This window comes from Mauremys reevesii, linkage group 1 (genome assembly GCF_016161935.1).
Source record: "Mauremys reevesii isolate NIE-2019 linkage group 1, ASM1616193v1, whole genome shotgun sequence".
Taxonomy (NCBI): domain Eukaryota; kingdom Metazoa; phylum Chordata; order Testudines; family Geoemydidae; genus Mauremys; species Mauremys reevesii.
Genome location: NC_052623.1, coordinates 271390350 through 271417439, shown reverse-complemented (window position 1 = coordinate 271417439; position 27090 = coordinate 271390350). Strand labels below are relative to the sequence as shown.

Sequence of the window (27090 nt, the reverse complement as noted above, 5' to 3'; positions counted from 1 at the left end):
CAGCGCTAATCCCCTCATTAGAGGTGGAGTAAAGAAATCGATTTAAGTCGGAAAAAAGGGCTTGTCGTGTGGACGGGTCTAGGGTTAAATCAAGGTAACGCTGCTAAATTCACCCTAAAATTGTAGTGTAGACCAGGCCCTACTCTCCCTCATGGAGGGCTGGATTGGAACTGATCTCCTGCAGGTGAAAGGCTTCTCATCCCATCCTCCATTTTCTTCTTCTAAAAAACCAGATCAATCTTAGTCCTCAATGTGTCTCTTGTGTTATTCTTCAGCATTTTTGGTTTTCTTTCCCCAACGTGGACTTAAAACAAGGTGACCACCAGCAGGAAATGGCTCTGCACATGGGGAGCAAAATGACATCTGTATGCGAGGGCAGCAAAGAGCTGAAACAACGTATGAGGAAAGTTGTGGTGACAGAGGAAGAGAGGTCAGCACAGCTCTAAAATGAATGTGTCCTAAATTGCGCCAAGCTGTTGTCTATCAGTTTAATCTAAAAGAATCTGAACATTTCTAATATAGCTATTGTTTAAACAATTTCACTCCAGATGTGGTGGCATTTCCATGGTGGATAAAGGGGTCCCTGTATCTTGTCTTTAGGCACTATGTAAATTATGAGCAGCAATTGTAATTTTGATTTGGAGTGCCCCAGGAAGCCACTTGGGGTCAGAATCCTCTGTTAGACATCACCATAATGACCTCTGTGGATCTGGTAAAGGATTAAAATCTTGCATGTTCACAATTTGGATTTCAGGATGGGAGTTAGAAGCAGACACAGGAGAAACGGGTGACAGAAACTTTATTTCGGGGTGGGCAAACTTTTTGGCTCGAGGGCCACTTGGGGTTGCAAAACTGGATGGAGGGCCGGGTAAGGAAGGCCGTGCCTCCCTAAACAGCCTGGCCCCCGCCCACATCCACCCCCTCCCACTTCCCACCCGCTGACGGCCCCCCTCAGAACCTCCAACCCATCTAACTCCCCCTGCTCCTTGTCTCCTAACCGCCCCTCCTGGGACCCCCCACCTCCTATCCGACCCCTCCCACTTCTCGCCGCTGACTGCCCCTCTCAGAACCCCTGACCCATCCAACCCTCCCTGCTCCTTGTCCCCTAACCACCCCCTCCTGGGACCCCCTGCCCCTAACCGCCCCCGGGACCCCACTCCCATCCAACCCCCCTGCTCCCAGTCCCCTGACTGCTCTGACCTCTATCCACACCCCCGCCCCACAACAGCCCTCCCACTCCCGGGACTCCCAAGCTTATCCATCTTCCCCGGCCCCTGATTGCACCCCAGAACCTCCACCCCATCCAACACCCACCATCCTCTGACTGCCCCTGGGACCCCCTGCCCTTATCCAACCGCCCGGCCCCCTTACCATGTCGCTCAGAGCAGCATGTCTGGCAGCCGTGCCACCCAGCCGGAGCCAGACACGCTGCCATGCTGCTTGGCAGGATCGCACAAGAGTCCCTGCTGCTCATAGCGCTGCCCGCGTGGCTGCGGGGGAGGGGCCAGGGGCTAGCCTCACGGACCGGGCAGGATAGTCCCACAGGTCGGAAGTGGCCCGTGGGCCATAGTTTGCCCACCTCTGCTTTATTTGTACAAAAATGTTTCCTTTGTACAATGGCAAGAATTACGGTAGGTGAGTCAGTCCATGTGCCAGGGCATGATAACATTTTCAGTTGTAAATTTAGAGCTGAAGAAAGGTGTTTGGGTTGAGAATGGAGACTGAGCGGTCTGCTATTCTCCACAGAGCAGGGATTCACAAGATGGAAACTCATCACTGTCCTTCCCCTGTCAATACTGGGTGTCTCAGCCTGGAACTGAACCTGCTGTTTGCGCAAGAGGGGAATTAAGTCTCCATGGGCCTTGCTCAGTCCTTGTCCTCGCTACTGACAATGCCAACAAAGTTCCTGCTGGTTGTGAAGCTGTTTAGGTGATGTGGATAACTAGCCTACTAGCACTTTGACTGAGGCCACTCATTCATCTCCCCTAAGCCACTGAGCAATGGTCTGAGAAGCAGGATTGGAAGCACTGACCTAGGATGAAAGGCTCTGTATCCCATCCCCACTTCCCTTATTCCTACAGTCCCTAGCTTAGCATTAATTCTGAGTGTTTATTTTCCATATTTATCACTTAGAAATACTGTGGGGTTTGAAATGGTCTCCATGGCCCAGGTCCTCAACTATGGTTGAGGAGAGCACAGTGCGGTTCAGAATGGGGGACAGAAAGCTAGTCTTTGTGCTCTCCCGAACCTGGGCTGACTGAGGTGTTCTTGTCTCCTCACATCATTTAGAGCAGACTAATACACCAAATAACCATGGGCCTTTATGACAGCTGGAGATCAGAAGGGCCTTGGTACACCCCGGCCATGCCCCTTACAGTGGCAGCAAGGATGGAGGGATGGTATAGGAGCCACAACGTAGGCTGTACCCCAGGGAAGATGGTCCTATGGCACCTTTGCCTGCTCCACGCTTACACATCACCCATGGTGTGTCATAAAATGGTGGTTCCATATCCTGAGATCTGGGCCTTGTATATTTGTTTTAATCAGTTTTAAAATCTGAACATTAAGGGACAATTTCGAGCAAAAAATTTCAGAAATGCAGTAATTAAAATGACCATGAGTAGTCCCATCGTCACACATGCTTGAGTGCTTGACTGGCTCAGATCTTCAGTCTACAATGTAAACAGTTCCATGCTGCACATCATGTTGGCACCTAATTGTTTAATTCATGAATGTAATGAACTGATAACACTTGGACAGTCTGGTGTGTGTGTTAGAATATAGATATTCAGGCCTGTCTGTAAAACCTATACTTTAAGAACTTAGGAGTATTTTTATCACTTAGCTAGTGACATGAAACAAAGAATCAAAATCACAGTTCACCTGTGTAGGAGCCTTCTCTCACTAGGATAGTCTGAGGCCTTGTTCTTAGGCTAAGGCCTTTGGCTAAACAGCAGGGGCAGCCATAAGCTGGAAAGCGAATGGTCATATCCTCACATTCCAAACCAGTCACACTGAAATAAGGTGCTATTGGGCTGTTAGGAAGATGATCTTGTCCTGATAGTGCCCATCACCACCAGACAAAGAAACAGATCTTAAGATGGTTAAAGAAATCTTAGTTTGATAGCGTCCTGTCTGGCAAGAAATCACTTATCAGTGGCTGTAGTTGTGAAATCCTCATTTCTGTCGTGTTTTATTTTTATGGCCCCCACTTTTCTATTGTTAATCTGTCTGGTTCTCTAATTGTTTCTGTCTGCTGTATAGTTAATTTTGCTAGGTGTAAGTTAATTCTCTAACCAATTATATCCCAGTACCCTAATTATGTTACAATATGTTAGGATTGGTTAATTAAATTTCAGTAAAATGATTGGTTAAGGTGTAGCTGAGAATATTACTATATAAACTGGGGTCAAGCAGGAAGTGGATGGGAAATTGGACTCATGCTTGCTCAGGCGGGGGGCACAGGGACACAGGAAAGGCTCTGCAGCATCAGAGCTGGGAATGGGGACACTGGGTAAACACTCTGCAGTGTCAGAGCTGGGAAGAGGGACATGTGGTAAACGGTCTGCGGCGTCAGAGCTGGGAAGGGATCACTGGGAAACAGATTCTATCGGCGTATAGAGATAAGCCCGATTGGTGTGAAGGGCTACGGGATATGCTTGCTTGGAAACTAACCCCAGTAAACATCGCATTGTCTGCACTTTGGGCTTCTGGTCTTTTGCTGCTTGCTGTCTGCGTGACAAGAACCAGGGAAGTGGGAGGGTGAAGGGAAGGCCCTCTAACTGTGTGTTTTACAAAACGGTGTCTATGGCTTGTGTTGTTGCTGTCTATATGGGCATCTCCTTGAAATCCTCCCCTCCCTCTCTTTAGCAGGCAGGAAGCTATGGAAGAGTCAAAAACATGACATTCTTTATGAAAAAGTCCCTGAGCAGAAACAGCAGATGGCGGATACCATCAAAATGTTCTACCAGATGGCAGATAAAATTGGTGGTACCCATAAGAACTCTACTATTATGAGTCTCATGTCTAAGCGTATTAGTGCTGTTGCTAGTATATTGGTCATTGTTGGAATAAGTGAGGAATCTACCTGTAATTTATTCCTTACAACTCTACAAATCAGGATCAGATTACTCCACCTAACCCACTGGAGGATCTGGAATGGCATCTATTTTGATTAGCATAAGAATGGCCGTACAGAGTCAGACCAATGGTCCGTGTAGCCCAGTATCCTGTCTTCCGACAGTGACCAATGCCAGATGCTTCAGAAGGAGTGAAAAGAATAGGGCAAATATCAGGTGTTCCATCCCCGGCCATCCAGTCCCAGCATCTGGCAGTCAGAGGTTTAGGAACATCCAGAGCATGGGGTTGCAGCCCTGACCATCTTGGCTAATAGCCATTGAGGGACCTAACCTCCATGAAACTAGCATGGAACTCTCTTGGGACATAAACAATCTCACTTTCAGATTTTAGGGCCCAACCGAGTTCCTATTGAAACATGCGGCACTCAGACACATTTGTAGTGAAAACAAGTAAACGTTTATTTAACAAAGTACAGTGATTTGAGAAGTAGGAAGTCGAAGTATTGGAAGCAAATGGTTTACATATAAAATAAAATCGTAACATGCTTTCTAGACCCTGGACTTATTTAACTAGATACTTTTCTGTCTTGTAGAGCAAAGTTCCCCCAAAACTCTTCCAGTATCTTACAGCCAGGCTTGGTTGTGATCTTCCATGAGACAAGCCGTGCTGGCAGCTTGTCTCCTCAGTGGAAAGATGCAGAGGGTGCATCTCTTTGCCCTCAGTTATATCCCTAGACCACTGTCCTTACTTGTAAACCGGATGCTGCTCAGCGCCCATGGGTGGTTTTTTCCTGTGTGCTCCTTTCTTGTCGATTTCACTATCTCTTGATTAGCGTTTGGCTCAGTCTGAGGCTAGGGCTCCACTGGGGCATAGACACTACACAATACACACCTGACCAGGTGGAGAGAGAGAAGCGTCTCTCACCTCCTCCCTGACACTGTTCAGTAGCTGGTTCTCCCTTCAATTCTATGTAAAAATCATCCAATAAGAAAGAGAAGGACTCAGATCCAGTTAAACCCATTTTAAGCAATCTCTCGGGGGCTCAGCAAAAGCTGGTTACTAACCAACCAAGTGAGGAGAAACGGTGAAGGTAGTAGGGTGACCAGCTAGCAAGTGTGAAAAATTTGGATGGGGAGGGGGAAAGTAGTAGGAGCCTATATTAAAAAAAAAAAGCCCTGAATATCGGGATTGTCCCTCTAAAATGGGGACATCTAGTCACTCTAGGTAAGGATTGCTACTTCTGAATACAAGGGGCAATTAAAGCCCTAGGAGAGACTCATCCTTGCATATGGACTCAACCTTACAGCTCACACAGGCTCCAAGGGCTCCTTTCTCCCTCATGTTACATACCACAGATGCTGGAAATGGAGCTATGCCCTTTCCCTTTTACAGGGGCTGGGCCACCCTTCATTACCACTCCCCTGCGAGTTTGTATTATCTAGGCAGAGGAGGGGCTACAGAGAAATTCTGGCCAGGCAGCTCCAAGCTGTGACGTTGGCAAGAGAGGGGCGGGTGTCTGAGAAATAAACAGAGACAGAAGAGGAACGAGTGGAGGAAACTAGGGAGACAGAAATAGCAAAGAGTGAGAGAACAGGAGCAGGGAAAAGAGGCAGGGGTGAGAGTTAAAAACACGGAGTGGGGGCAAAGGGGAGAAGGATCATGGAGCTGCTCCTGTGGCTCTGGTCCCAGCTTCGATCCTGCGGGAACAACCTCCCAGCACTGGGCATAGCCCTCACAGTCTTCGCTCTGCTATTTGATTTCCTGAAGCGCAGGAAGAGCTGGAGTCGCTACCCACCAGGGCCGACCTCTCTGCCTTTCATTGGGACCATGCTGCAGATCGATTTCCACAGCCCGCACCTCTCCTTTACCCAGGTCAGTGCCAGAGGGTCTGGAGAGCACAGCTAAGGTGACCAGATAGCAAGTGTGAAAAATCGGGACAGGATGGAGGATAATTCGTGTCTATATAAGACTAAACCCTGGATATCAGGACTGTCCCTATAAAATCAGGACATCTGGTCACCCTAAGCACAGCGTGCTGGGGAACAGCTGGTGTGGGCTGGTGGTTCATTAATCCAGCTGGTGCAGGCTGGAGGGGTTATTTTACATGCAGGGGCCTTTCCAACACAGTAGAAGTCAGTCCCCCTAGGGGAGAAGGGGCTCTAACGCTCTGTGATTATCTGCTGTGGCTTTGCTCTGGCTCTAGGGTCCAGAGGGCAACATTCCACTCCCAAGTCCAGTAGAATCCTCTGCAAATGTGATAGCGCTGGAGGAGAGCGATCCCCACTGCGCACGCGCGCACACGCACGGGAACACCCAGACACACTGACTCTTTACCTTCTCCCTGTAATTTCAGCTGGAGACATTGTAGTGTGCTGGGCTGTTGCACAGTATTAGCACTATTAAACAGCAGCTGCGTTCCGCCTCAGAGGTGGGTGACCTGGTCCCTTTATGTACCATCTATATCCTTTAGGATGAAAAGGGCTAGTGAAAGATTTATTCTATATGAAAATTCATTTGTCTCTGCTCAGATCCATTCATTAAAAATGTCTCTGGTTTGGGGATGTGGATGCATGGATGACCGCTTCCTCGTAAGTGACCAGAAATGATTGAGGGTCTCAGCAAAAGTAAACAAACCTGTAATCTCCAGTTATACAACTGTAGGATGTGCTTGCTGGCTGTGTCTGCGCTAACGAGCACACACCACCGCTGCAGGGTTAGTTGTTGCAAGTGCATGCTTTGTCCTGTCTCCAAGGAAACTACTGATGTAGCTTGAGGCAACTAAATCATATTATGTTTTGTGATTGTAGTTGCCAAACTCCAGAGGCCCCTTTTGTAGGCTGGCACCTTTCAACTCTCCAGTCAAGGGAAACTGGGTCTGGTTCTTGTTTTCACCATGTGGTAGGAAGAGTTTTTGAGTTTCCAGATCAAATCGGATGATGACAATGCTCCCAACAACACTTTTGACCCGTAGCTGTTTTAACTCCACATTTTTAGTAACAGCATATATTCCCTTTTCTGCCCCATTTCCATTTCACACAATTTCATTTTCCTTTCTTGCATTTCTCACAGAACTGAAATGAAAACAGCTCCTTTTACTTACAGAATCATGGAAATCAAAGATAGAGATGGCCTATTCTTATCCACCCCTCTAACTTCTAGTGGTATGCCCCGAAGGGCTTTATCCAGATTTAATGACCAGCAATGAGGTTTTCATCACTTCTCCTAGGAAACTATTCCCCAGACTGATACACCTCTTGCTGAGGATTTGTTTCTTGATGTCCAGAGTAAATTCTCCATTATTTAGTCTCATTCCATTATTCCTTCACCCAAACCTAAACAATTTCCCTCCATCCTTTGAATTTGCACCTTTCAAATACTTGCAGGCATCAATCATAGTCCCCTTCCTTCGATATTTGACCAGTCAATATATTTACATCATTTTAGCTTTCCTCATGAATCAGCCCATCCAGCTCCCTAATCTCTTTTGTGGCTTTTCTCTGAATTCTCTCCGTTTTAATCAGTATCTTTCTGGTAATGAGGTGAATGCCCAGAACACTAGGCACTCTAACAGACATATGTTCACCAGTGTTTTATAGAAAAGGGCTCTCATCTACTTGTTGACAGTTCAGACAGCCAAAAAGATGGAAAATTTTCCTGTGATTTTGTTTTATTTCCTTCATTCAGCTTCCAAGTCCACAGAATAAGCCTCCTTGCACATGGCATTTCCAAGGTGGGATAGGCCCATTAGCCAATCCTCTGTATTGCAATGTTCCTTGACCCAGCTGATTTTGACAGTCCTTCTCGATGGGGGGAGGGAGGATTCCTGTGCCTGGGTTCACAAGTCCAGAGCAGCCATTTGCTAAGTTATAAAGCAAAACTTACATATTTTCTTATGGCGCGGAACACAGACATTGCATGTGAGATTAATGCCTGCAGCAACTCACAAGCATTTCACAGAGTCTAAACACTAAATATATTCTTGTAAGACTAATACCTATTTTGAGCAAACTAACGTACAGGTAAACTGGTCGGTCTCCAGCGATGAGTTTGTTAGTTCTGTGCCTACAGCCTGGGCAAGAGCTGGCACCTCGTTTGTCAGCATCACAGGAAATGCTCCCTCCCACCCCCCACCTCCAATCCCTTATGTCAGTAATTTTATTTTTTGTGTATCTGTAGCCAGCACTACTATACCCTCTGTGATAATATCAGATTTCATAAACTAAGCAAGGTTGGGCCTGGTCAGTACTTGAATGGGATATCTCCTATGCAAAGCCATGTGCTGCAGGAATTAGTGCGGAAGGCTTTCTGTGTCGGTGGTTAAACCAGTGCCACACCATGGTTTTAAGGAACAATGTACGCTTGGGTCTGTTATCCTTGAAGACACCAAAAGAGATCCTGACCGCTGGTAGTCGTTAATGAGCCCACGACACTTTCACAAGGACCCTGGCCAAATTTCAACTTGGTTAGTTACGTTCTGCTGACATAAACTCTTCCTGCACCGTCAGCTGACAATGGTGGTATTCTTCTCTCCCTGTGTAAGTGGCTGTGTAGTACTGCTGTGAGTTGTTCCACTCCAGAAGTGGCTGCTCATCCGTGATGAGCTAACAAGCCCAACAGAGTGCTCTGAGATCCTTCTAAGTTAGAGAGCGTACAGAAATGCAAGATGATTTTTCAGGCTTGCTTTCCCGCAAAATTAAGTGTCATCTGGCTTCCAACAATATATTTTTCCTTTTTTTTCTTGGCAGCTGAGTAAAAAATATGGAAATGTCTTTAGCCTTCAGAACTGCTGGAGTAATCTGATAGTAGTGAATGGATTCAAAGCAGTAAAGGAAGCATTGGTCCAGAAATCAGAGGACTTTGCTGACCGACCGTACTTTCCTATATATGAGCACTTGGGTTTTGGAGAGAACGCTGAAGGCAAGTACCTTGGAAACTGACATAGTTCTCTGGCAGTGTTGCAGTGGGACTGGCTGAGTTTATCATTTGAGCTCCTGGAGAGGTTGAAGGGGACTTAGGAAGTGAGCTGCCTCCCTCTCTTGTCCCTCTGCTGCTGTTGTTTTTGCTGGAGTCTGCCCCTGACACTACCTCTTGAGAGGAGGAAGTCAGGTTAGATCAAAACGGGGACTCCCCTTCTCAACTGCAGCGCTGCAAGTACAAGTAAGCCATGGCCATTCTGAAATGTTCTGTAGAATGTACGTGCTAATCAATACTTATTGGCTGCCATTGTCAGAACTGGCAGTTTCCTATTCCTCACCACATGTATGTACCTTCCTCAGCTTGTTTAAAAAAAACAAAAAAAACTCTCCATCCGAGGAACCTCTAGGACCCAAGAGTGAAAATGGGGGAGAGTAGAAAGAAATTCAACCTAAGAGCAGGGGTGACTCTAGGAATTCCGCCGCCCCAAGCAGGGCAGCGCGCCGTGCGGGGCGCTCTGGCAGTCGCCAGTCCTGTGGCTCCGGGGGACCTCCTGCAGACGTGCCTGCGGAGGGTCCGCTGGTCCCGCGGCTCTGGTGGACCTCCCGCAGGCATACCTGCGGATGCTCCACCGAAGCCACGGGACCAGCGGCCCCTCCGCAGGCATGTCTGCGGGAGGCCCACCGGAGCCGCGGGACCAGCGGACCCTCTGCAGTCATGCCTACGGGAGGTCCGCTGGAGCTGCCTGCCGCCCTCCCGGCAAAATACCGCCCCAAGCGCGCGCTTGGCGCGCTGGGGTCTGGAGCCGGCCCTGCCTAAGAGGGAGGCTTGTTGGGCTAGAATCATCTCAGATGATCCCAAAGCACTTACACAACAAAGATTAGAGCTGGAAAAATATCTATAGATTCACATATTTTCAACCATGGGCAGCGTGTGAACCCCCCATTGGGGAGACTAGTCCCCTGCCCTGCCCTAAGCCCCTATTGTGGCCGGAGAAGCCTCGCCCAAGCCATCGCCTGCCTGAGCCACCCCGAGCCCAGTCTGGCTGGAGGAGCTCTGAGTCCTCCCACTGGCCCAGGGCCATGGTGGGGAGTATTAACAGAGGTTTGGGGAGGCTTAGCCTCCATTACACACTGCCTGTGTTCTCAGCCTCACCCTGGCCCACACTCTGGCCAATGCAGGGATGCTCCCTATAGTATGTTCTCCAGTGCTTTGTCCAATCCAGTTTTAAATGGCTTGTGATGGGGCATCCATTAATTCCTTTGAGAGACTATTGAGCAGTTTAATAGATCTAATCACTGGGAAATGTTTTTCTGACATCCAACCTGAGGCTCACACCCTTAGAGTATAGCATGGCTTAGCTCCATTGACTACATCAGGTTATACCAGCTGCGGATCTGGCCCTGAATTTCATGCCCTTACTCCTAGCTATATCTTGGAGCTCCCTGAATAATCCCTCTCCTTCTGCACTAACCACCTACACCTCTGAAGATGCAATAACAGCTCCCATTAGTTGCTATTTGGCCGAGCTATACTTGGTTCCTTTTATCCTTCTTCAGAAGCCAGTCCCTCCAGCCCTATTTTGTTGCGGGCCAATGAATGTTGGATGGTGCTTCCCAGAGGTTATTGTGGCTCTTGTTTGTTGATATTTTCCAGGGGTTGTGCCTGCAAGATATGGTCAGGCCTGGAAGGAGCAAAGGAGATTTGCACTCTCCACCTTCAGGAACCTTGGGATGGGAAAGAAATCCCTGGAACAGCGTGTGACCGAGGAAACTGGATTTCTATGCTCTGCGATCTGTTCTGAAAAAGGTTTGTAGCATCAGGGGAGATGGGGCAGGGGATCAGTGTAACTTCCATACATAAGGAAATGAAAGGATAATATGATAGCCTGACAGATGTTTTAACATGAGAGTTTGTGATGGGTTGTTTTTTTGTTTTTTTACTTCCCAACATCTCCAATTGAATGTGCAAGGGGAATTTTAGGTTGGTAGAATGTTATTACCTCAGCTAGAATTTGGTGGAGGCATCAACATTAAAACGCTTCCAAAACATGCCATGAAGTCTTTAAGGACATCACTTTTATGCCTCAACTTAAAAATGTCTGTAGCAGCCCAGTAACATCTGTCTGTACACAGCAGGCCACGGGTTCAGTACTGAGGCAGAGATGAGTACTGTTACCGGCACACAGTTCTCTGTTACTAGCACACTCTAGGGGCACCCACTTTACCCAGTTCTTAGGGCTCAAGGTGTAACCCTCTTAATTTAGGCACCCACCCGTACCCTATTCCTAGGGCTCAGGGCATACTGTTTGCGGGTTTGCAAGACCTTTTACCAGCAAAAGAGCCTTACACAGTAATAACCTCTATTTATTAACAATTACCAAGCAGAATACACATGCTAAGCGTACAATGCTATGCTCACCAGTCCTGGTCAAGCAGGAGGACTTTCCCTGTTGGCCATGCAAGGGCAATCTCGTCTGGATTCTGGTTGCTGCATGTCAGGGTCGTGCAGAGGATTCTTTGCAGCTTTGATCTTAGGCTGTGTCTTAGCGGTGAGTTTTTCTTCTTGCAGGTCTTTCCTCCTTCTTATCCTTCTGCTTCTTCTCTGCTGGTCTCCTTCTTGGACCCCAGTTTGGACAGTGAAACTTGGTTCCTGCTTAGCTATATTAACCAATCATTTTACTAATCAATTCTAACATATTGTAACAAAATTCTCTAACCAATCAGACCCTGCCACCTTCACTAATTTACACCTAGCAAAATAATTATGTAACAGACAAAAACAAAGAACCAGACAGATCATACAGACAAACAATAGAGAAGTGGGGACCATAAAGATAAAACAAGAAAGAAATGAGGATTTGACAACCACAACTAGTGATAACTGATTTCATGCCAGACAGGACGCTATCAAACTAAGTTTTCCTTAACCACCTTAAGATCTGGTTTTTTTTATCTGGTGATAGTGGGTGTTATTAGGACAGGATCGCCTTCTTAACAGCCCGATGTTACATTGTTTTAATGTATTTTAGATGGAATGTGAGGATGTGACTTCTTAGCTAATGGCTGCTGCTTCCTACTATGGCTGCAGACAAAGGCCTTCAGTCAATACCACTGACTGAATCTGCAGCAGCACAAACCTGAAATTCTTAAGTTTTCCATGCTGCTCTTTCTTCCAAGTATAGACCAGGCCCAACCCTGTTAGTATGTGGGGCATCTTTAACTACCCCAGGTTATATGAGCATGGACTTTAAACTGGTTTGTTCCATAAGCAATCTTGAAATGTTAAAGCAGCAAAGAATCCTGTGGCACCTTATAGACTAACAGACGTTTTGGAGCATGACCTTTCGTGGGTGCACGCCCACTTCATCAGATGCATGAAATGTTAGAGGTTCTTGCAGTGAGGGGCAGGCTACAATGATGTTGTGCCTCCTAATGTCTTTGGTTGGTCCTGTATGTTTTTCAGGTCGTCCTTTTGATCCACATTTTCTTATAAACAACGCAGTTAGCAATGTGATCTGCTCCCTCGTCTATGGCGAGCGCTTTGACTATGACAATAAGAAATTTCAGAGGTTGCTGCATTTGGTTGAACAGGCCCTGAACGAAGAAGGTGGATTCCTGCCCCAGGTAACTCATCACGTATGATTTGGTCGGTAAGAAGCTGCCATTTGATTGATCAGTAAGATTGTAGTTTAGTGATTCTTTTCTGGGAGTCATGGGCTGTGGTTTTCTCTCTCTCACTGTGTTATCTTAGCTCCTTGTCGTAGTACCTTGGCTGCTGCGTATCCCTGGAGTGCCACAGAGCGTCTTCCGATCCCAAAAGGAGGTCCTAGACTTCACAGATGAGCTTGTGAAGGAGCACAGGACGACCTGGAATCCTACCCACACGAGAGATTTCACTGATGCTTTTCTACAGGAGATAGAGAAGGTAGGAGGAGAACAGCAGGTGCAAATCTTGTTGGCTCCGTGAAGATATTAGTGACGGGAACACTCCCTTTTAGCTTCCCTTGTCCCTTGTTGTAAAGTTTACAAGCAAAATCCTTTTGCTAATAGAACTGCTATGAACAGCTCACAGTTCTATTTCTTCTGGTTTTCCCTTATCTAGTGAGTCTAATGAGTTCATGCTCAGAAATCAGCTGAAGAATAGGCTGATAGTTGGAACTTTGCACTGAGGCAGTGCCCCACTCTAGTGGGTGCTGTACCTGGGTCCTTAGCTCTCTTGGCCATGGAACAGCCCTGACATGAGCCGACCATGTACAGTTTAGAGACATTTTTAATCATTTTGGCAAAGGTCACAGAGAAGACTTCCTTCATCCTTCCAAGTAACAGCTTCGTTCAAAGGCAGGCTGCTGGGAATTCCTGGCTGGAAACATGTTCCAGAACAAAAACCTGATCTGTTTTTATATCTTTCTAGAACAGCTGGTTGCAAAATTGAAACATGTCACTTTTGACAAAATTTCATTTAGAAAAAATCAAAATGAAACATTTTGATAGGCTTGAACATTCTGTTTTGAGGTTGTCAGAACAGCACATTTCAATTTTTCACTTATTTTATGGTTTGTTTTATTTTATAGTATTTTTAAAATGTTGATTAACCTGAAACCTTTTTTAAAAAACGTTCATTTTGTGGGAAGTTTCTAAATGTCAACTTCTTGTTCTGAGTCACAAACAAAGCCAATTACATTTTAATTGGCTTTTAAATAGCTTATTAGTTATTGCCCATGTGAAGTCTTTGTCCAAATTTATAAAATTGCTCTGAGAAAATCTAGATAAGAAACCTTTATGCTACTACATGGAATTTCTGAGCTGATCAAGTGTGAGTGATCACACTAACCTCTTGCAGTTGCAGAGGCACAAATCTCTAAGACTGACTGAAGACCCTCCTTAAACTCTGGTGGCAAGAGACTATGCACAGAGTTTCCAGTGCATGTGCTGAGTGTACTGAGCGCCATCAGCCAGTGTGAGTCTGCCATGCCTGGGTACTTCTCCTCCACCACCATAAGCTCTTTCAGGTGCCTCAGTGGTGCTGGAACTGGAACTGGCCACAACCGCTGGCTTGAATTAGTAATAACAAACACCAAATACATGGTTTCCATCATCAGCGCCCCCAGTATAAAAATTATTCCAGAACCCCTGGACTTTGGTGGGTCAGAAAGTGCGGCTGAAATGTCCACCAGCACCTCATGGAAAAACTGCCCCATTTCTGACACAGGCGGGACAGCGCAAGCAAGAAAAGTTCTTGAATAGGGGCCTCTTCCACGTTGCTCGGCAGGCAGTGTTGTCAGGCTGGTCAAACTTCCTGTAACATGCAGGGTGGGCAGTAAAGCTTTCCCACAGTCAAGGCTAGAGCGGCCACATTCTGGGAGGGTGTTAGGGAGTCTGGGATATGGTTGGTTTCACTCGGCTCTGTCTGCTACAGTGTGGATGCCAGAGGTTCACGCCTGTCCTAGAATATTCTTAACCTAGGGTTGACAATCAGCGTAGACTTCTGCAGGGGTAGTTGATGATTGTTCGTCAAGGTCCAAATTTCTTGGTCAGGGTATAGGCAAGGTCCCAACTGCAGAGAAAAATAAACAATAATAATTAAATTAAAAGATTTCAGGGTCTCTTCAAAAGCATCTAGCAGTCTAGATTTGGCCTGCCATCCACCTATTGACTATCCCAGTGTAGATGCTCAAGCTCTGGGTTCTCTAGCCCAGGGTCAGCTGAGTCAAGTGCCGCTAACCCTGGGCTTATATTGCAGTGTAGACATACTCTGTGTTTTTGGAGCAGAAGGTCCTGAGCTTTTTTCCTGCTGAAGTCCATGATGTGTGGGACAAATTATTACTTTGAAATGTATGTGACCGAGGAGCCTTTACGGCGTGTGTTGTCATATGCACGTGTTTTGCTGCACTCTGCAAACGATTCAGCCTTTCAGTCTGAGAATATGAATCACCACTATCTACTCGTCTGCTCCTCTCTCCTCAACAAAAATCTAAGGTCAAATCACGCTCTCTTTTGTTCCCTTCAGGCCAAAGAGCATGCGGGGAGCAGTTTCAATGACAACAACCTTCGTATGGTAACAATTGACTTGTTTACCGCTGGCACTGAGACCACCTCCACCACCCTGCGCTGGGCATTGCTGTACATGCTTCTCCATCCTGACATCCAGTGTAAGCAAGAGGACTGGTGGAGATGTGACCGGTTCTCCCAACCCTGCATCTTCCACTGAGAACTTCTTAGCATCTGCTGTCTCCTTTGTGTTCTGGGCATATGACGCTGCCGTAGCAGCAGTCACAGCAGTGATTGGGGGAATAATTCCACTGGAAAACTCTCTGAGGGGGAGAGCAAAGATCTGTGGCAAGGGAGAAGGGAGAGAGCAAGCCCCTGTTCAAGATTTCAGTGTCAGAGGGAGCGCTCACGACTTTTCTTCATGACAAGTGCACTTTGATACCCTCGTAGCTACTTGGTAACTCTTCTGTCTCTTAGGGTCTCCATAGGGATAAATGCTAACCTGCTTAAATGTGCTAATGCCAGAGGCACAAGTGGGTCAAATACAGTATGAAGAAGGTGGAATGTCTCTAACAATGAGCTTATTAGCCCATAGCACAGAGGATGACTATGTAAGTTGGGCTGAGTAACAGAAGATGAGTGTGCTCTCCTTCAGCGCCTAATTCTGCATTCCTCTCTTTCCCACTGTCTATGGGGCTCACTTTGCCCCTCACCCCCAACCAGCTAAACTCTGCCTCCCTTGCACTCTTGCTTTCAGGTGCTTTCAACAGACATACAAGACCTGATTTCAAGGTCAGGAATTAGCTGTTGGGAAGCAGAGCAGTGCATGTCTGGGGCTTTCTGGTTGTGTGGAGGTGAGAGAAATCAGAAGTTGGTCCACACCTTCTCCCCACTGCTGGGTATTGTTCCTGACCCTTGAACAAGTGCCCCAGTCACCAGCCACCTTCCAGACACTTAGAGCACCCACTTCCTAGAGATGACTCACTTGTAAACTGCTCAGTGATTGATAGGAAGGTGGCTAACAAATTCACAGAATATAAACCCAGCGCTGTACAAAAAGACAGACAAGCCCTGCCCCCCAGTGTTTAAAGCTTAAGGGTAAATCTGCAGGTTCTCCATTTCTGCAGTGTTGATGTACATCATTCTGTTATATTGAGGAGGATGTAAAGTGTCTTTTTCCAGGTAAAGTCCACGAGGAAATTGATAAGGTGATTGGCAGGGACAGGTCACCCCAGATGGAGGACCAAGCGAACATGCCTTATACCAATGCTGTGATCCATGAAACTCAACGTTATGGGGATATCTTTCCTGTTGGAGTGCCTCACCTGACATACCGGGACACCGAGCTCCAAGGCTTCTTCATTCCAAAGGTATCTGTGGCCAGCAGGGGATGCAGACATCTGCTCCCCTTGCAGACTTATGTCCTGAAGCTGCAGACATTCCATATGTGAATCTCCCCAAGGTTCCATGCAAAGGGGGGTGGAGCACCAGGCCCTGAATCACACAACCATTGGCGAGTTCTCAAATGGGCGGTGTTGAAAGAGCTTGGGCCTCAGAGAGAGCCTTGTTTATGTGGTTAGCTCCATCTTCAACAAGCCTTTGGATATCTGAAAAAACAACGAATTGAGCTAAAATACAACTAAGGACTGCAATCATTACAAGGGAGACTAAGTTTGTCCTGGGCACCTTATAACATTCAGTACATCTGCTTGAAGGTGGAGAAAGTTAATGACAGAGTAGCAGCTGTGTTAGTCTGTATCCGCAAAAAGAACAGGAGTACATGTGGCACCTTAGAGACTAACAAATTTATTTCAGCATAAGCTTTCGTGGGCTCACTATATGTTCCATTCTGTGCATCCGATGAAGTGGGCTGTAGTCCACGAAGGATTATGCTCAAATAAATTTGTTTGTCTCTAAGATGCCACAAGTACTCCTGTTCTGTTTGAGAAAGTTAATGCTGATTAAGTGTGTGGAGGGAATTTGGAATGGGATATAGAAACTACCTGCTAGGTCAAGAGTTCAAATCCAAAACAGTAGCAACTAAAACTCTATCTGAAGGCTGTTCAGAGGCCACTGTGCATCTCAGTCCAGTTCGAAGTAGACAAGAGACAATGATGGGCAATTATTGCCTTCCCTGGTGACAGTCTCACTGAAGAGACCAAAACCATACAATTCTAAACTCCACTTTTGCCCTTAGAGGAAGCTCCTGTAGCTCAGGCCAAAGGCATGTGAGAGGGGGAAGATCTTACTTTTTCTGTGAAAACAATGAGAACTGTAGTTCGGAGTCTCTCAATCAGAACACTCTTACTAGAGCTAAAATTAACTTGAGAAAATATTTGAAGGAATTGGGGAGTAGAAGCAATTTTCACCCCATGAACCTCATTAGACCGTGAAAACACCACTTGCATACTCTTAGTCTAGCTAGCATGCAATGTACAAGGGCGACAGGCTTCAGAGCACATGCTGTGCACTGGCTAGGGCCCTGAAAGTGTCCCACTCCACTGTGCTATAAGATTATACAATTAGATACCTGAGATGGGTTCTGTGCCTTCCTCTGATGCATCCTACAATGGCCACTACTTGAGATGGGATATTGAATGCAGAGGGACTGGCCTGTTCTGATGTGACAATTCTAATGTACCCTGTTTCTTCTCTGGGGTGGGTCAGGGGACGACAGTCATCACTAACTTGTCCTCAGTGCTGAAGGATGAAACGGTTTGGGAGAAGCCGCACCAGTTCTACCCGGAGCACTTCCTGGATGCAGATGGGCAGTTTGTGAAGCGAGAGGCCTTCCTGCCTTTCTCAGCAGGTAAATCCAAGGGGAGGAGCAACTGGGAGAGGCCGTCCCTGTGGAAATGAGGTACAGTGCATGAGATGTGACCCACTACTGTTATGGGAAAGCGAGTCTCCTCTAAAGCAAGATGTCCCTCTCATCATGAGAGCAGCTTCCTCAAGGGGAAGATCAGTGCAGTCTGTGCTGAGCTGGGCCTATTCTACAGTGCCCTGGTGGTACCAGTATACGCAACCTCTGCATAATAACTCCCTCTCTCTATTTCTCCAGTGCAGAAATTCTGGCCTTGAAATTCTGTACTTAGGGTCAGGCCTTGAGAGTCTGAGCAGCTTGCCCCAGGGGCCTATGTAAACCACTCGGCCAAAGGGAAGCAGTTCTGTATTCTATACTCTGCAGTAAGCTGGGCAACCCTCATCTTAATGAATTCATTGCTCATCTTCTACAGCTGTAGTTATTTAAATAGAAGATAAACTTATTAAAAATCAATTCCAATTGCTTATGTAAGAAACCCACCTACCTAATCCCTGAGGAGCGAGGAACTGCCAGGTTAAGGAGGACTTCTGTCCCTTAAGCCGATACACCCATCCGTCACGTTAGGCTCTGTTCTTCATGAGCAGGCTGCATCTCCCCAGAGAAATTACTTCATACTCCATTAGACACAGGGACATACTGAATGCAACACATTAATCGCGTCTGCACTGTAACAGAAAACCTTAACTACAAGCCCAGGAATCTGTTTAGAAACAGTGTGCACACAGGTGAGGTGTGTGTTATTGAGAAAAGGATGAGATCATAGTTAAGGATTTCTCATAAAGCATGATCAAAATTGTTGTGTGCACATACTACTTTATCTGTTGCAAGGCATCCTGATCAAAGGAAGCCTTTGTTACTGGAGGCTCTGAGACCACTGCAATGGGGTACATGGATCAGTAGGGGATAAAGGGGAGATGGATGTTCCCAGTCTCCCGTATGCTCCCAACTCACCAGAGAGATGGGAAGAGGGAAATAGTGATTCTCTGATACACACCAAAGGAGGCCAACTGTGGCTGGTGGAGGGGCTGTAGGGTCTGTCCTAACTCCTCAGGTCACCATATCAACAGTAGTGGGATGCCTGAACTGGTGGGGCACTGCCTCTGCCAGGCATGTACCAGTGCAGCCCAGGAGTTCCAGCAGTGGGAAACACGAGGGCTTAGACAGAAGGGTCTATGCACTGAGCAGTGTTATAGCTTTGCCACAGGACCTTTCCCAGTGACTGGATCACCTTCAAAAGTCCATGAACACTTAGCACGGTGGTTGGTGCTTTCTAGGTTTCTTTCAATGCAGCCAACCGGTTCAGTTACAGAGAGGAGTTGGTAAGTTAGGCAGCGATTAATGCATTTCCAAAATACTCTGCAGTAATGGGGTGGGGTTATCTGTGTCCTGGTACTAAGCTGAGCTAGGTATTGGCTCAGCGGGTACATCTACACTTCAGATTGGGGGTCTATGTTCCAGGTTGGGTACACAGACCCACGCTAACTCGCCAATAGCCCGTAGGAGAGTAGCCACTGCAGCGTGAGCAACGGGAGGGGCTGGTCGCCCTGAGGATGATCCTGTCCAAGATGGCACCTTCCAGCTCAAAGTGTAGACATACCCTTGGTTAAAAGCCAATTTTATTTTTCATTTTATGATTTTATTTTAGTCGGTAAACAGGTAATTGAGCAGCCACCCTCCATTTGTGCCAAACTGCAGTGCAATCAGTCTTCCCTGCACTTTGTCAGTGCCTGACTTTCACTCTGTGTGGAGCAGCGGTTCCCAAAATATGGCTCACAACCCCAAATGGGGCGGTGCCATCAGCACATGGGATCATGGCAATCATTTGCTCCTCTATGCATTAAAACAGAGTCACACCCACTGGGAGCCTCACGTAATTCAAGAATGGACTTTTGTTAGCTAGCTCTGTATTTGTACCTTAGCAGCACAAAGCACAACACTCTACCTTTCCTATTTGCTCCACAGCCACACTAGACAATAGTGTTGCCTCATTCCAACCTGAATGGCTAGTAAGCTGTCATGAGATAAGAGGCAAGGTTCTCTCATGGATTGGTAACTGGTTAAAAGATAGGAAACAAAGGGGAGGAATAAATGGTCAGTTTTCAGAATGGAGAGAGGTAAATAGTGGTGTCCCCCAGGGGTCTGTACGGGGACCAGTCCTATTCAACATATTCATAAATGATCTGGAAAAAGGGGTAAACAGGCTCCAGATCTGCAGATAGTTAAGATAGTTAAGTCCCAGGCAGACTGTGAAGAGCTACCAAAGGCTCTCTCAGAACTGGGTGACTGGGCAACCAAATGGAAGGTGAAATTTAATGTTGATTAATGCAAAGTAATGCACACTGGAAAGCATAATCCCAACTATACATATCAAATGATGGGGTCTAAATTAGCTGTTACCACTCAAGAAAGATCTTGGAGTCATTGTGGATAGTTCTCTGAAAACTTCCACTCAATGTACTATGGCAATCAGAAAAAGCAAACAGTGTTGGGAATCATTAAGAAAGGGATAGACAGTAAAACAGAAAATATCATATTGCCTCTATATAAATCCATGGTATGCCCACATCTTGAATACCACATGCAGATGTGGTCACCCCATCTCAAAAAAGCTATATTGGGATTGGAAAAGGTCAACAAAAATTGTGAAGGGTATGGAACAGCTTCCATAGGAGGCGAGATTAATAAGACTGGGACTTTTCAGCTTGGAAAAGAGATGACTAAAGGGTGACATGATTGAGGTCTATAAAATCACGACTGGTGTGAAGAATGTAAATAAGGAAGTGTTATTTACTCCTTCTCATAACACAAAAACTAGGGGTCGCCAAATGAAGTTAATAGGCAGCACGTTTAAACAAACAAACAAAAGTATTTATTCACACAACTCACCGTCAAGTTGTGGAACTCCTTGCCAAAGAATGTTGTGAAGTCCAAGACTTTAACAGGGTTCAAAAAAGAACTAGATAAATTCATGGAGGATAAGTCTATCATTGGCTATTAGCCAGGATGGGCAGGGATGGTGTCCCTGGCCTCTGTTTGCCAGAAGCTGGGAATGGGTGACAGGGGATGGATCACTTGATGATTACCTGTTCTGTTCATTCCCTCTGGGGCATCTGTCATTGGCCACTGTCATAAAATTTCAGGGCCCTGGGGACATTCCAGTTGGAAGTAGAAATTGGTGGAGTCAGGTATTTTCTTTGATGCCATCTTGTTTATTCATAAGGAACGTACAGGAGGAACCCATAACAAAAGGAGCAGATTCTTAGCTTATGGCCCAAAGCCTCTTTTGCCAACAGACCCAAAAGCTTTTTTCCTAGGGTCTCACTGCACTCACAGGCTATTACTGGTTGTCCTTCTTGCTTTTGTCTCTGCCTCTCTGGCCTGGTCTACACTACGAGTTTATATTGAATTTAGCAGCATTAAATTGCATTAATTCTTATACACATACTTCGATATAAAGGCCTCTTAATATCGATATCTGTACTCCTCCCAGACAAGGGGAGTAGCACTGAAATCGGTATTGCCATTTTGGATTAGGGTTAGTGTGGCCGCAATTCACCGGTATTGGCCTCCGGGCGCTATCCCACAGTGCACCATTGTGACTGCTCTGGGCAGCAATCTGAACTCGGATGCACTGGCCAGATGGACAGAAAAAGCCCCGTGAACTTTTGAATTTCATTTCCTGTTTGCCCAGCGTGGAGCGCCGATCAGCACAGGTGACCATGCAGTCCCAAATCCAAAAAGAGCTCCAGCATGGACCGTACGGGAGATACTGGATCTGATCTCTGTATGGGGAGATGAATCTGTTCTATCAGAACTCCATTCCAAAAAGACGAAATGCCAAAACATTTGAAAAAAATCTCCAAGGCTATGATAGACAGAGGCCACAACAGGGACTCAACACAGTGCTGCGTGAAACTTAAGGAGCTGAGAAAAGCCAAAGAATCAAATGGATGCTCACGGAGGGAGGGAGGGGGGACTGAGGACTCGAGCTATCCCACAGTTCCCGCACTCTCTGAAAACCATTTGCATTCTTGGCTGAGCTCCCAATTCCTGAAGGGTCAAAAACATTGTTGCAGGTGGTTCAGGGTATATGTTGTCAGCCCTCCCCCCTTTCCCCGTGAAAGAAAAGGGAAAAAAATAGTTTCTTGCCTCTTTTTCAATGTCTCCGTATGTCTACTGGATGCTGCTGGCAGACGCGGTGCTGCAGTGCTACACAGCAGCATTCCCTTGCCTTCCCTTCCTGATGGCAGATGGCGCAATATGACTGGTATCCATCATCATCATCCCGTGAGTGCTCCTGGCTGGCCTTGGTGAGGTCGGCCGGGGACACCTGGGCAAAAATGGGAATGACTCCTGGTCATTCCCTTCTTTAAGCTTTGTCTCCTGGAGATTCACTCCTGCCTGGAATATCATAGCAGCTGGATGCTGCACTCCCCTCCCCCCTTTTATCTCTGATTGAAGATGCAGTAAAGTCAGTTTCTTATTCCTGCATTCTTTATTACTTCATCACACAAATGGGGGGATAACTGCCACGGTAGCCCAGGAGGGGTGGGGGAGGAGGGAAGCAACGGGTGGGGTTGTTGCAGGGGCACCCCCTAGAATGGCATGCAGCTCATCATTCCTGCGGGATGTCTGGGGCTCTGACCCGGAGCGGCTGTTTGCCTCTCTGGTTCTGTCGACTTGCCTGATATTCTAGGCAGGACTGACTCTACCTTTAGACAAAACTTAAAGAAGAGAATGACCTGGGGAGTCATTCCCATTTTTTTCCAGACACCCCCGGCAAACCTCACCGAGACCAGCCAGGAGCAGCCATGACAGCAACAGATGGTACAATATGACTGGTAACCGTCATTGCCAAATTGCGAAGGCAAGTGAATGCTGCTGTGGAGCACTGCAGTACTGTGTCTGTTAGCAGCATCCAGTAGACATACGGTGACAGTGAAAAAAGGCTAAACGGGCTCCATGGTTGCCATCCTATGGCGTCTGCCAGGGCAATCCAGGGAAAAAGGTGCAAAATGATTGTCTGCCGTTGCTTTCCCAGAGGGAAGATTGACTGACGACATTTACCCAGAATCACCCGCAACAGTTTTTGCCCCATCATGCATTGTGATCTCAACCCAGAATTCCAATGGGCAGGAGAGACTGCGGGAACTATGGGATAGCTACCCACAGTGCAACGCTCCGGAAATCAACACTAGCCTCGGTACATGGACACACACTGCCGAATTAATGTGCTTAGTGTGGCCGCTAGTTTCTGGGCAGATTTCATTAGGCTTTGTATTAGGTGTGTCCCCTTAAGTATTTCTTACAGCTATCTTAAGTGACAGGCACGTTCACAAATCAGTTTGAATGAGGTTTTGAGTCAACTCATAACAAGGTGTGACTGGGGTACTGGGAGGGGAGTTGAGATTGTTGAGATTGCTCAGTTAGGGTAAACTGCAAAGAATGGGGCAGACAATCCCCAAAAGTGATGGTTATTGTAATACTCAGATTAACCAAGCCAGCAACAAAACAGCTTTTACAATGCGATACCTTACTGGTTACCCAGAAGCCAAATACAGTTCCCTTAAAGCAACCCATCCTTGAGCTCCCACCCCGACACCCAAGTCTCCAGATACGATGAAGATTACTGAAAATATTGTTCATCATATAAAAAGCTTACCAGTCCCAAAGGATCGGACACATTGACCATCTGGTTAATGAATATCTCAGATTTTACCCAAATACATGCTTACAGCCCATTCTTATTAACAAAACTAAGAATTATTAAAAAAGAAAAAAGAGGGAGTGTATTGGTTAAAAGATCATTACACATACAGATATGAACAAAATTCTTAGGTCAGTTTCATAGTAGAGAGAGTGGGCTCTAGAATTGCAGAGTCCTTTCCAGAATCAGTTCATCAGTTTATAGTCCAAAGTCCAATATCCAAGATCAGCGTGATCCAGAATGGAGCTGGAGACCTCAGTGTTTTGACTCAAACTACCCCTGATGAAGCTTAAGCAGATCGAGATAACAGGCTCAGGGCCCTAGAGTTCTTTTTATAGTTGTTCAGCAACCTCTTGACAGCGTGCAGTCCTTGGGTGACCAATAGTGGTCTTGGAGTAACCTTCTGTTTCCTAAGCACCGCTGGTAATTAGCTGCACGGATTAACAGAAGGCAACTGTTCATTTCCTGCCATTTACAGGTAGTTTACTACATACTTCAAAGAGAAATGAAGACAGTGCTATTACTACATTCACAGTTCATCTATATGTTAACATCTCCTTTTGATCTCTGACTGAACAGAATACAGGACATTCAGTTATATTGTTAGAGGTTGACAATATATATATAAGTGCAGAAAAACACAATCATTATCTACTACTATGTTTCTAAAGGTTGAATCTGGGTCAATTAGCCGGCTAGTTGTGTAACCCTTTCCGGCCCTGTGTTGCACAAGGTTTCACCCAGCTCCTAACATATTCTGACCCATAACTCATTCACTTCAGGTATCAGCTCATAGACTTCAAAGTTTCATTTCACTAACTTCAAAGAGAACAGTCCAAAGAGGAAGATGGAGGTGTTGTCATTAAGGTTCCTGACGACCAAGAGAAGGATTTTGCAGTGGCTATGGGAGTAGATATGGCACCAGTGAAGTCTTTCAGACTGGCAGTGAGGTGATCCTGTTTGTACATGTACTGCAAAGGCTTGCTGCAGTGGTTTAGCCTGACATGGGTCATTGGTGAAGATGCACCACTTGTATTTGCCTCAAGTCCAAGAAACCATTGTCCCCAGATCGCCCTTGAACCAGAATCTCCTGCCTGGTAGCATGGGCATGTTGTTCCACCTCAGATTTCTCTATCTAAAGGCATTTATTTGCCTATTTCGATTCTAGAAGGGACGAATTCCATGAAGAGTATATGGGACAGATCTTCAACTGGTGTAAATTACCATAGATCTTTTACATCAATGGAGTTAGGGCAATTTAACCAGCTGAGGATTTAGTATTAGAGTGTCTCTGACCCTTTTGAGTCAGGCTCATTAGGCCAAATCAACTGACATAGTCCTTGGTTTTATAATTTCCACTGAAGCTTCTGGTGCTGGCTACAATCAGAGACAGGGAATTGGATTAAATAGAACATTGATTGGTCTGGAGAAATATTTCCTAGTTGTTCCTGTTCACACAGGGTCTGGGAATAGGGAGACTCACCATCTGCTACATATGGAGGCAGATTCTCTGCTCACTCCAACCTGTGGGTGTGCAGTAAGGGTCTTAATCCTTCAGTGACTAGTCATTTACATGTGGTGGTGTATCCTCCTCCTCCCTCTTTTCTCACTCCCACGCTTGCAGGTCGTCGTGTTTGCCTGGGGGAACAACTGGCCAGGATGGAGCTCTTCCTTTTCTTCACCAGCCTCCTGCAGCATTTCACTTTCCTTCTCCCTGAGGGCCAGGCCAGGCCTCGAGAGGTTGGACACTTCGCTGCGACACTCACTCCACACCCCTTCCAGATCCAGGCTTTCCCAAGATAAAGTACAGTATTTTCAAAGTTCTCCTCATATATTTTAGGAAGGCGGTAGTGCTTAACTGAAAGATGCTCCTTTTCTGGCGGGAGAGCTTCTCCTCCCTGAGAGGCGATAGCTGTATTGGTGGGAGAAGCTCTGATGACATAGTGCTGTCTCCTCAGGCGTTAGGTCAGTATAACTATGTCGCTGGGGGGTGTGGATTTTTCACACTCCTGAGCGACATAGTTATACCTATATAGGCCTGTATTTTAGGCCTGGCCTTAGTGTTATGTCTGCTTCATTCTTTACCAGTCTCCTTGAGATCAAATGATGCTATCAGCACTATTGGCTGTTTACCCGTCAGCACCGTGTAGATCCCTGTCGCGTGTCGGTACACATAGCAAATGTATAATGGAAAGGTAGTGTGATTACATGCAGGTATCAAGAGCCTGGCAGACTTGTCACTGCAACACACAATATGAGCTTATTGCGGCTGTTCAAATGGGAAACTCAGTGCTCTGAGCCAGCAGGGTGTGGTTTGGTTTTCTAGCACTTTTCCTGGATATTCCCTTCAGGGCCAGTTCAATGCCTTCTCTGAGAAGCGATTTTGGAAAACACTTCACATTTGCTTGTACATGCTGCAGACAATGTTATTGACAGAGATTTACTTGCATTATTTCTGGAGATTTGGTAAACAAAAATGGATCACATCTTCCACTGATCTAAAGTGACTTCAATGGAGCTATGTCTATTTACGCCAGCTGAGGATCTGGCCCAATATGTACTTTATAATTTAGTGTAATTCCAGTTCTGATCTTATCTTTTTCTCTTGACACAAACGTAAGATGAAGGAACCACATGTGTAAGGTGGGGTCCAAACACGTTTATTGGAAATACGCAACATGCCAGGAATTCCTCCATGTTCACATTGCTGCTCTGGTTGGGTTCTGGCAACTTCTAAAAAACCTGAGCATGGGGAATGGAACAAAAAAGCTCACAAACTATTTAAAGGGATATTATGCTATGTCTGTACACGACACCTTCCTTCCTCCATTACATACGTTCCTTTCACTTTCAGCCCAGAAAAGTGTTAACACAGTTTCTTTGGAATAGAAACCTCTTATGTTAGAGTCAAGCGACTATGGGAGGAATTGCCACTAAATTGTCTCAAAATATTGTGTTTTGTGCACAATAACCCTGTAATTTGCCCTTGCAAAGGATTGTTATAATCTGTGTATTGTATACAAAATAGTAAAATTATGTTAATAAAAAGAGGAATCTTTTATTCTTTAATGTTTATTACTTCCTGTCTCTTTAGTTCTTGAAAATTGCTTGCCTCTGGCGCCTCATCTCAAGTACACGCTCTACGTTACTGTGAGAAAGGAGATTTGGGCTGTGTGACTAGAAGTCAAGGGATGAGGGTGTGGTTATTTTGCTTGGGGAATTGCAGAGTGAATTGTGATGTAAGGTAGGGAGCAGATCACATTCGCTGCTTGGCTAGATTATGAATAGTTCAGACAAAAAAATTGTTTTTAACCTAAAAGCCTCTTGTTCCCAAAGGAAAGCAGCTAATTTACACTTAGTTTCCCATAGCCCTGTCTAGGCTGCAGGAAGCAGAGACTAGCCAGCGCACATCAGCACTTCAGCCAAGTCACCTGTCCACCCACAGACCGCCCAGCCACACAGCCTGGAGAAATGGAATAGACCGTTATCAAACTGACACAGGGAGCTCAGTGGTTTGAGTATTGGCCTGCTAAAACCAGGGTTGTGAGGTCAATCCTTGAGGGGGCCATTTAGGG

General features: G+C 46.2%; 1 protein-coding gene across 1 annotated transcript; it reads left to right on the top strand.

Moving 5' to 3' along the window:
* Window positions 1–5583: 5583 nt before the first annotated feature.
* Window positions 5584–26578, top strand: LOC120387859 (cytochrome P450 2D14-like). The gene is made up of 9 exons (XM_039509148.1): window positions 5584–5952; window positions 8826–8997; window positions 10651–10803; window positions 12460–12620; window positions 12748–12921; window positions 15004–15145; window positions 16167–16354; window positions 17652–17793; window positions 25140–26578. Exons 1-9 carry the CDS (start codon window positions 5740–5742, stop codon window positions 25316–25318), a joined length of 1524 nt encoding a protein of 507 aa, XP_039365082.1. The 5' UTR covers window positions 5584–5739; the 3' UTR covers window positions 25319–26578.
* Window positions 26579–27090: the final 512 nt, after the last annotated feature.